This window comes from Hevea brasiliensis, chromosome 13, assembly GCF_030052815.1.
Source record: "Hevea brasiliensis isolate MT/VB/25A 57/8 chromosome 13, ASM3005281v1, whole genome shotgun sequence".
NCBI classification, from domain to species: Eukaryota; Viridiplantae; Streptophyta; class Magnoliopsida; order Malpighiales; family Euphorbiaceae; genus Hevea; species Hevea brasiliensis.
Window position 1 is genome coordinate 90,529,387 of NC_079505.1, and position 10,873 is coordinate 90,540,259.

Genomic DNA, 10,873 nt, shown 5'->3' on the forward strand with positions numbered 1-10,873 from the left:
GTCATGCACTATTTGTGCTTTATAGTAGTTTCATGTTAATTTATAGTGGAAAAATAGGTTCCCCCTTCATTTTCATGTAGCTTATACATTTAGCAATTTATTTAGGTAATTTACATGTCATGTATCAAATAATATATTGAACCTTTCTTTAGGTCCAGATTTGGTGTCTTATTTTCTCCTAGCAAATTGGCCAAGATGTGGCAACTGTTTAACTACACTTCCTTCATGGAAGTTGTCTCTCTATTTCTTGTCTTTGTTTTCTTTTTTAAATCATGTCATTTGGAGTTTTAGAACTCAAGTTATGGTCAAATAACCAAAATTGGTTCCTTAACTCACTCAAGTTCCAGAACCAGGCAGATTCTATAATCAATTTTTTCCTAATTATTTGGACATGTTATATCCACTTTTAAGCCTAATGTTCTTCATAGAAGTTGTTACCCTATGTCTTATGATTACTCAAAATTTTAAATTTCAATTTTTCAGGTCTTGTAGAATTAATTATAGCAAATTAACTGGCCTAGACTCAGGTGCCCTGTGTCTACAGGATTCCAAGTTCAGATTAATGGCTTTGACTCTCATTTTAGGGTTCTTACACTCAAATTTTGAGAAAATTTTCTGAATCAAAGTTGAAGCCCTATCTCTTAGGTTTCCAGAACAGTTTGGCTCATCCCATTTGGGATTTCCTAGTGAAAGTTATGGTATAAATTCTGTTCTGGGGTCAGGTGGTAGTTACGGCAAATTCCAGGATTTGGTGTACTAAATTGTGCTAACAATTTGACTTAGTTCCCTTAGGTTCTGGGTTCTGGTCAAAACATCAATATTGTAGATCTATGTCTTATAAAACTTTTGGCACTGATTTCATTGCTTTTTCAATTTTGTAGACCAAGTTATGGCATTTTTGCCAAACTGGTCGGATGAGCCTAAGTTTAACAAATTCTGAGCAAATTGGTTCTGGACAGTTTTGTTGATCTAACTTATGCTAACAATTTGACTTGGTTAGAGGCAGATCTGGGTTCCTATGTCTAAACTTTCTAATGGTTCAAGAATCAGGTCATTCTGACCTTCCTAGTGTGAGTTATGGCCATTTGAACATTTACTGTTCATTTGGTCATTTTTCCAAGTCCAGATTAGGGTTACCCGGATTCAAGTCAAATTTAGGCTAGGTTAGGTACTATTTTTGGACATGGTTTCTTCAGGAAAAAATGTGGCAAATTGTCATAGGTTTCATGTCCAATTAGCCTTACACCAATTGGAGCAATATAGCTCTACTTATGGCCATAAAAGTACACTAGACTCAAGGTCCAGAATTCCTGCATGAAAACAACACTCCAAATTTCTTAACTCCACCCAACTTTCAAACTTTAATTCACATTCATGGCACTTTAAATAGTCAACAATTGGTCTCAAAAAAGTTAATTAGGCATCAATTCACAAAACTCTAATTTTTGGGTCAAAACCTTAACCTCAAAATCATAATCTCACATTACCTTATGCCAATCAACATATAACTCATGCAATTCATCTTGTCTAAGTTATAATTCATGTTCTCATACAATTATACCTTTAAATCTCTCCTTCAACCATGGCTGGCCGAAAATTGGTCTTTCAATTACTCATCATTTTCTTTCAATTTCATACAATTCCAACTCCTTCTAACATGTTTAGCATGATTAAAGAAGAGAGGGAAGATAAATCTTGCACTAACCTCACTTGTGACTAATTCCAAGCTTCTCAAACTTCAAATTTTCCTCCCCTTTTTGCTCCCAAATTCTTTACCAAGGTAAATAATCAAGGTTTAATGTTGGGACTTAGGAATTTTGGGGTGAGAATTCAAGAGAAATTGAGCTAAAAGGAAGTTGTTAATGGTAGAAAGGGATGAGGCAAGAGAATCGGCCAAGAAGAACAAAGGAGGAAGAAGACCACTTTTGGTCTTTTAAATAAATTTGTCCCCATATTTAATAGCTTGTCTAATTATTATTGATCATAATTTTTAATTTGATCATCATGACATCATGTTTATATCATAATTAAACTTAATTTCTTATTTCTTTTATTTTTCTTCTTTCAATCACTTATTTCATTTTAAATTTTCATTAAAAATTCTTTCAAATTTATTTTATGTATTTTAATCTCTCTCATTTTAATTGACATTTAGGTCAAAATTCAACTGTGGAGTTGAAATGACCAAAATGTCCTTCATTAGGTGAGAGATGGCCATGGTTCAGGAACCGCCGGTTACGGTTCCTGAACCGCCGGTTTAGGTTTAATGAAATCATGAACCTGAATCAAACCGCTAGGGGATGGTTTAGAAGACGGTTCCCAAACCGCAGATTCCAGTTTGAGCCCCGGTTTAAAACGGTTTGAAGGGCGGTTTGAAAAAGAACGGTTCAAGACAGTTTGGAGGACGGTTTGGAAGTGGTTTAGAGATGGTTTAAGGGTAGCTTAGACAAAAAAAATTAGAGAAAAATTTTATTGATTTAAAATTTAAGTTATATTTGTAAAAATATTTTAATTTTTCTTAGAAATCTTTCAATCAAAATAAAATAAGAAAAAAAAAGAAAGAAAATAATTTATCTTTAAGAAAAATTTAATAAATAAAGACTTGAACCTGATTAAAAAATTAGAGATGGAATTAATTTTTTTTTAAAGAAATTAGCAAAAAGTGTATGAACTTAATTTTGCCTAAATATCCCTTTGGGATTTAGAGGAATAAAAATTTCTAGTTCTATTACTTGCCTTTTTTTTTAAATTATATAATAATTGATAATTAAAAAGTATAAAAGAGAAAAAAAAATTAAAATAGAGGGTATTGGAAATTTTATTGAGGATTTAAAGTAATAACAAAGTAATTGAGATAGTATTGAAAATTTCAGTAAGTATATAAAATAATAAAGTAGGAAAATTGAGAGAGTATTGGAAATTAAAATGAATGTAGAAAATAATTATTTAGAGAATTTGAGAAAAATTGAAAAAATATTAAGAATTGAAGAAAATGCAGAGAATAATTGTGTAGAGAATTAATGATATATATAAATGAATTAGGAGTGAGTTAACATATTTATTAAATTTTTTTATATTTAAATCGCCGGTTGAATCCGATTTGAAATCATCGGTTCAATCCGATTCGAAACCGCCGGTTCACGGTTCTTAAAAAATATGAACCTGAACCAAACCGTAGAAAGACGGTTTTGGTCCGGTTCGAAGCCGGTTCCGGTTTTGACCAGTTTTGGTCCGATTTTGACCGAACTGGTTTCGGTTCGGTTCCGGTTCAAAACCGGACCGTGGCCACCCCTCACCGGATTATTTTTTGTTTTTACCGATAAATAAATTTTTCTGAATTTTCTTTGGCATTTCTAATGTCATTTAGACCTCAATAACTATTCATTAGAGTCCCAAAAATTATATCTCTAGGGTTCCTCGTGGGTCTGGGTCAGCAACTGTCTTCACAGTCGCTTCCCTGTACAGTCACTCATCGCTGTGACCTTGGCTCGTTTAACTCATTTGCAATTCATTTCTTTTATTTTTTCTTAATTTTTCTTGACCTTTATTCAGTCAATTTATACCTCCTCATTCTAGTTTGAGTATAGTTCCAGACATCCTAACTGTCCGAACAGACGTTAGTCATCAGAACAGTAGAATGTATGAACTACCTAAAGTGAAGGCGTTACAAAATCCCATTAGAATTTTGAGTCATAATTCTAACAATATATACTTTGACTCAAAATTTATTAACCATTGCATACCTCAAATTCTTGGGTTTCACCAAAACATCAAATCTCCATACTTGAACTTGAACCCTTCAAATCATCAATTCTTTAATCTTCATCTTGGGTGTAACTTGCTTTATTCTTCAAAAAATCTTCATGTCATCAACCATCTTGATTTTGCATCAAGAGCTTCACCTAAATTTTATCTCTCCATCACCTTGAACTTGCATCATCATTGTTGCATGTGCAACTTTCCACATATCACAATAGCTTCACCTTTAACCAAACTCACCAAGATCATTCTCATGCTCTAATACTAATTTGTTATGCACTGCGAAAGCATGTAAACTGTAAATAAATAAAGTAAACACACAAAACATCAATATTTATGTGGTTCACCCTCTCAACATAAGGCTACATCCAAGGGCATGCCATCTTCCACTATCAATAAATAAATAAATCATCATTCATAGCTATATTACCCATCCACCCAATTACACCCAAGAGAACCCATATAATATCAAACTGCTCATAGTAAAAATATTAGTTATCACTTTCAGTCTCCTCTAGACATAACCTAATATATTTACTATTATAACACTACACCACAAAGGGTGCCTTCAACTATATGGGCAAGAGCCCTCTCACCAATGGACAAGAATCCCTTCCTCTTGAATTCTATGTCCTTACTCCACCTTAGACCAAAAGCTCTCTCCACTGCAATGGGCAAATGTCTCTCATCAATTGGCAGAGCTAAATCCTCAGCAGTTGACAAAGCCCCTCTCTACAATGGGTGACAGCCTCAGTCCATGGACTGAAAATCATTCTCTTCAATGGACAAAAGCCAAATAATTTTTTTCATCATTCTCCTATTTATAGTGCTAATTTCCTCAAATCTTATCTGATTATGAGTCCTACCCAATTTATGAATAATAATAAGAGTTCTCCCACTCAAATTAGGAGAAGATCTTTCTCCAAATCCCATTAAGATTTTGAGTCATAATTCTAACAGTAACATTCACTAGCTGGCTGGCGGTCATCCCCATCACCGCCTTACGGACTTGGCCAAAACTTATGGACCTGTTATGAGTCTCCAGCTTGGCCAGGTTCCCGCAGTAGTCATTTCCTCTGCAGAAACAACAAAACTAGTCTTGAAAACCCACGAACTCCAATTCATAGAAAGGCCCTCTCTCCTTGCTGCGGATATCCTGCTTTATAATCGTACAAACATCATATTTGCTCCTTATGGAGACTACTGGAGACAAATGAAAAAAATTGCTATTCTGGAGCTGCTCAGTTCCAAGCGTGTGCAATCATTCAAATCAGTCAGGGAAGAGGAGGTTTCGAATTTCATCAAATTTATCCATTCCAAAGCCGGATCCCCAATAAATCTTAGCAGGACGCTCTTGTCCTTCATCTATTATGGGTTGTGGAGAAGCCAAAGGCCATAGCAGGCCATAGTAATTTGAATATCCGTAATTGGAAGAACATTATGTAATTTGAATTTGGCAAGAGCTAGATAAGTAAAATATTTTCAGTTATTATATCAAATCAAACTAGGTGAATGTCACATTAATAGTTGTTGATAATTCTAGAATCTCTCTTGTTACATAATCACCAAATTATCCTATTTTAGAGTTTACCATCAAAAGTGAGAGATAGAGAAGCTTATTAATTTTAATATTAAATTATATAAACCTTGCTGTTTAATTTCGTCTTTAGTTGGACTCGTGAAGATGGATGGCATGAATCTTGACACTGACAATGAATCGATCCATCTCAACCAAACTTTTCCCGTGAAGGAAAAGTTAAGATGGTGATATGAGAAATAATTGATTAATTGACTTATGTGGCATCCTATTAAAAATAAGATTTTATAAAATATAATATTTTGACTTTATAATTTGTTTTTCTAAATATTATAAGAGAGAAAGGAAAAAAAAATAATTTCTAATGTCATATTGATTGACAGGATTAGACAGCATAACTGCAACCTAACACCTAAACTCATTAAATAGATTATTATAACTATGTTTTCAACATAAACATAAGCTAAATGTCCGGCTGTGCACGATTTCTAGAAAATCGAATCAAATTCAAGAATAATTGATAAAAATTATATTTAATTAAATTTATTTTAATATTTTAATTCAATTTTAATCAAATTGTATCAAAATTAAATTAAAAATATAATTTATATATATATATATATTTATTTTTTATATATATTATATATTTTTAATATAATTATATATATTTATGTATATATATATAATTATGAACTAAATATAATTTAATATTATATTTTATTTTTTATATTTTTTTTATAATTTTAATTATAAATATATTAACTTTTCTTGTCATTCTTAATTATAAATATACTATTATCTTATATTAATATATATATATATATTAATTTTTAATTATATTTAATTTTATAATTAAATATTATATGATTAATAAATAGTTAAAATATATATTATATAATATATTATTATATTATATTATATATTTAATCTTAAGTTATATATGCACCTTATAATTAAAAATTATATAATTTAAATATAATTAAAAGATATATTATATGATATATTATGTATTAATAACTTAATTCAAAACTTAAATGCTAATTCAAATATGACTTTTAAAGGAAATAATTATATAAAATTATTTTAAAAATCGAGAACTGAACTGAAATGGTATCCAACTGAATCGAAATCGAAGAACCGGGAACTATGCTAAATTGAAACCAAAACAATAAAAAATCGAACCGAAATCATACTGAAATTTTAAAATTTCAATTTCTAGACAAACTCCGAGCTGAACTAAAATCGAACACCCTAGCTAAATATTATAGTAACAAAATTGTTTTCAGAAATGATACAATCTAACTGAATTGCATCTACCTTCCGCATGATTTTTAAAGTGGCGAGAATGATTGCTGCTGTGTCTAATAATTAGGTCCTCCACTCCTTCACCAAGCTTAATATCCTGAGCCCCGACCATGGAGCAGCAAATCCTCTCTTTTCCAGTCCTTGTAGCCTTCCTACTCTTTGTATTGATGGTGTTCAAGATACGGAAGAAATCTATAATCACCAACGCTCCAGGACCCTGGAGGTTACCTTTCATTGGTAACATTCACCAGCTGGCTGGCGGTCAACCCCATCACCGCCTTACAGACTTGGCCAAAACTTATGGACCTGTTATGAGTCTCCAGCTTGGCCAGGTTCCCGCAGTAGTCATTTCCTCTGCAGAAACAGCAAAACTAGTCTTGAAAACCCACGAACTCCAATTCATTGAAAGACCCTCTCTCCTTGCTGCGGATATCATGCTTTATAATCGTACAGACATCATATTTGCTCCTTATGGAGGATACTGGAGACAAATGAAAAAAATTGCCATTCTGGAGCTGCTCAGTTCCAAGCGCGTGCAATCATTCAAATCAGTCAGGGAAGAGGAGGTTTCGAATTTCATCAAATTTATCTATTCCAAAGCCGGATCCCCAATAAATCTTAGCAGGACGCTTTAATTTTTTATTAAGAATTCAGTTTAAATTGTATCCAAATTAAATTAAAAATATAATTTATATATATATATATATATATTTATTTTTTATATATATTATATATTTTTAATATAATTATATATATTTATGTATATATATATAATTATGAACTAAATATAATTTAATATTTTATTTTATTTTTTATATTTTTTTAATAACTTTAATTATAAATACATTAACTTTTCTTATCATTCTTAATTATAAATATACTATTATCTTATATTAATATATATATATATATATATATATATTAATTCTTAATTATATTTGATTTTATAATTAAATATTATATAATTAATAAATAGTTAAAATATATATTATATAATATATTATTATATTATATTATATATTTAATCTTAAGTTATATATGCACCTTATAATTAAAAATTATATAATTTAGATATAGTTAAAAGATATATTATATGATATATTATGCATTAATAACTTAATTCAAAACTTAAATGCTAATTCAAGTATGACTTTTAAAGGAAATAATTATATAAAATTATTTAAAAAATCGAGAACTGAACTGAAATCGTATCCAACTGAATCGAAATCGAAGAACCGGGAACTATGCTAAATTGAAACCAAAACAATAAAAAACCGAACCGAAATCATACCGAAATTTTGAAATTTCAATTTCTAGACAAATCCCGAGCTGAACTGAAATCGAACACCCTAGCTAAATATTATAGTAACAAAATTGTTTTCAGAAATGATACAATCTAACTGAATTGCATCTACCTTCCGCATGATTTTTAAAGTGGCGAGAATGATTGCTGCTGTGTCTAATAATTAGGTCCTCCACTCCTTCACCAAGCTTAATATCCTGAGCCCCGACCATGGAGCAGCAAATCCTCTCTTTTCCAGTCCTTGTAGCCTTCCTACTCTTTGTATTGATGGTGTTCAAGATACGGAAGAAATCTATAATCACCAACGCTCCAGGACCCTGGAGGTTACCTTTCATTGGTAACATTCACCAGCTGGCTGGCGGTCAACCCCATCACCGCCTTACAGACTTGGCCAAAACTTATGGACCTGTTATGAGTCTCCAGCTTGGCCAGGTTCCCGCAGTAGTCATTTCCTCTGCAGAAACAGCAAAACTAGTCTTGAAAACCCACGAACTCCAATTCATTGAAAGACCCTCTCTCCTTGCTGCGGATATCATGCTTTATAATCGTACAGACATCATATTTGCTCCTTATGGAGACTACTGGAGACAAATGAAAAAAATTGCCATTCTGGAGCTGCTCAGTTCCAAGCGCGTGCAATCATTCAAATCAGTCAGGGAAGAGGAGGTTTCGAATTTCATCAAATTTATCTATTCCAAAGCCGGATCCCCAATAAATCTTAGCAGGACGCTCTTGTCCTTAACTAATAGCATCATTGCAAAAACATCCATAGGAAAGAAATTCAAAAGACAGGAACAAATTATTGAACTTATCACGGACGCCATTGCTGCAGCAGGAGGTTTCAGTGTGGTCGATCTGTTTCCCTCCTATAAATTGCTTCATGTGATCAGTGGGATGAACTCTAAACTCCGCAGGATTCATCGAGAGGTAGACGAGATTCTTGAAGAAATCATAGATGAACATAAAGCCAACAAGGCAGCTGCGTCAGAGATTGAAGCTGAGAATATACTAGATGTTCTTCTGGATATGCAGGGCCTTGAATTCCCCTTGACCAACGACAACATCAAAGCTATCATTCTGGTTAGTGTGGTATACCCTTTTAATCATTTTGCATGGAAATTGTATAAAAATACACTCAAGTTGAAAATCCTGTTGCAGGAAATGTTTGGCGCTGCAAGTGACACATCTTCAGTAACTACAGAATGGGCATTATCAGAAATGATGAAGAACCCTTTGGTCATGAAAAGAGCACAAGTAGAAGTGAGAGATATTTTCAGTGATAAGGGAGACGTAGATGAAGCAAAGCTTCATGAATTAAAATACCTGAAGTTGGTGATCAAAGAAACCTTGAGATTACATCCTCCGCTTGCATTGATTCCTAGGGAATGTTGTGAGAGAACTAAGCTTAATGGGTATGATATATATCCTAAAAGTAGAGTACTTATCAATGCATGGGCGATTGGAAGAGATCCTAATTCATGGACTGATCCAGAAAGATTTTACCCAGAGAGATTTCTTAATAGCTCAGTTGATATGAAGGGCACCAATTTTGAACTTATCCCATTTGGTGCTGGAAAGAGAATGTGTCCTGGTATAAGCATGGCTATGGCTAATATTGAGCTTAGTCTTGCACAACTATTGTACCATTTTAAGTGGAAACTTCCTGGTGAAGCTCAACAACAAGATCTTGACATGGGTGAGGCTTTTGGTCTTGCAGTTAAGAGAAAATTAGACCTTAACTTGATTCCCACTCCATTTCGTCCTTTGCCTGTGAAAAGAATGACCATGGAAAAGATATAGGACCATGTTCATAGACTCTGTTTATGGGGGATAAAATAACTTCAGCAATGAAATGGTGAAATTATTTCCATTTATAGTATATTAGCAGCTGTTCATGTACTTTGTTTACGGGGGACAAAATAACTTCTTATTCTCTTGAGCCAGATATAATTGAATTTTATTTTGCTGTCCATATTTGAGAGATCGTATAATCATTTGTTTCAATTAAATTCGCATTAGTATCATGAATTACTATAAAAATCAAATCTAATTAGGTTTAATTATATTGCATACAATAGGGTTGGTCACCGATTTGATTTTCAAATCCAGATTTGGTAACCTTAATTATTTTTAAGAATCAAAATGGCAACGTAGCCCATCCAAACTTGCAGTACATGTAATAATAAAGCCACATCTTAAATTTAATTATAAAGTTTTGGATTTATATTAAACAAGATTTCAAAAAATTGATTACAATTATGAAGTTGCGTAAAAAATGTTTTCATTAATTAAGCCTTTAAAAAACTGACTTAAGATTGTGGAAATTAGTTGAGTTACATCCATTATTATAAATAGGCGTAGGAGTTGTGTTGTGTTAATGAATGAGTGCAAGCGAAAAATAATAAAAACTAACCAGTTATTATGTCTGCATATTATTTATTTCTTTTTTATTTTAATAATATAATTTAATATTTTTTTAAAATATTTTTTATTTCAAAATTATATTTTAAAATCATACTATAAAATTTTGTTAATGATAAAATTTTAAGTAATTATATTAATTTTTTTATTAAGATTTTGAATAATTATATCCTATTAAAATAAATTTAATTTTATTTCTTAAATAATTATTAGTTATTTTCTTCTAAATATTCCTTCATTAAAAATGTAACAATATAATATTTTTGTATTATAATTGTTTTTAAAAAACACTATATATTATTAGAAATATTTTACCTGTAATATCTATGATAATAATTATGCTAAAAAATTAAATCTTAAATATTATGATAATATTCAAGAAATAATAATAATGATATAATAATAAAATGTCAAATAATTTTCTAATGTATGATCTGCATCTTATTCTTCTTTTTTTTTTTTGAGGTCTTAAATTTATTTTTCTAAAATTAAATTTTTTTTTATACTTCTCAATAATTATAAATTTACATTGTATCTTTTATACTAGT

The 10,873-nt window shown here is 31.2% G+C and overlaps 2 protein-coding genes across 2 annotated transcripts; both read left to right on the forward strand.

Annotated features, from left to right (window-relative positions):
- Positions 1–6,711: 6,711 nt before the first annotated feature.
- LOC131172240 (cytochrome P450 726A27-like) lies at positions 6,712–7,236 on the forward strand. Its single transcript, XM_058133197.1, has one exon. It carries the CDS (start codon positions 6,712–6,714, stop codon positions 7,234–7,236), a length of 525 nt encoding a protein of 174 aa, XP_057989180.1.
- Positions 7,237–7,970: 734 nt separating this feature from the next.
- Positions 7,971–9,836, forward strand: LOC110643147 (cytochrome P450 726A27-like). Its single transcript, XM_058132890.1, has 2 exons — positions 7,971–8,984; positions 9,063–9,836. The coding sequence occupies exons 1-2, from the start codon at positions 8,115–8,117 to the stop codon at positions 9,702–9,704; spliced, it is 1,512 nt and encodes a 503-aa protein (XP_057988873.1). The 5' UTR covers positions 7,971–8,114; the 3' UTR covers positions 9,705–9,836.
- Positions 9,837–10,873: the final 1,037 nt, after the last annotated feature.

What these genes read in the sequence shown, in the direction of transcription:
- LOC131172240 (XM_058133197.1), top strand. Translation starts at nt 6,712, where the DNA reads ATGGAGCAGCAAATCCTCTCTTTTCCAGTCCTTGTAGCCTTCCTACTC.
- LOC110643147 (XM_058132890.1), top strand. Translation starts at nt 8,115, where the DNA reads ATGGAGCAGCAAATCCTCTCTTTTCCAGTCCTTGTAGCCTTCCTACTC. An exon ending in ACATCAAAGCTATCATTCTG is followed by an intron (nt 8,985 to 9,062) that starts GTTAGTGTGGTA and finishes ATCCTGTTGCAG; the next exon opens with GAAATGTTTGGCGCTGCAAG.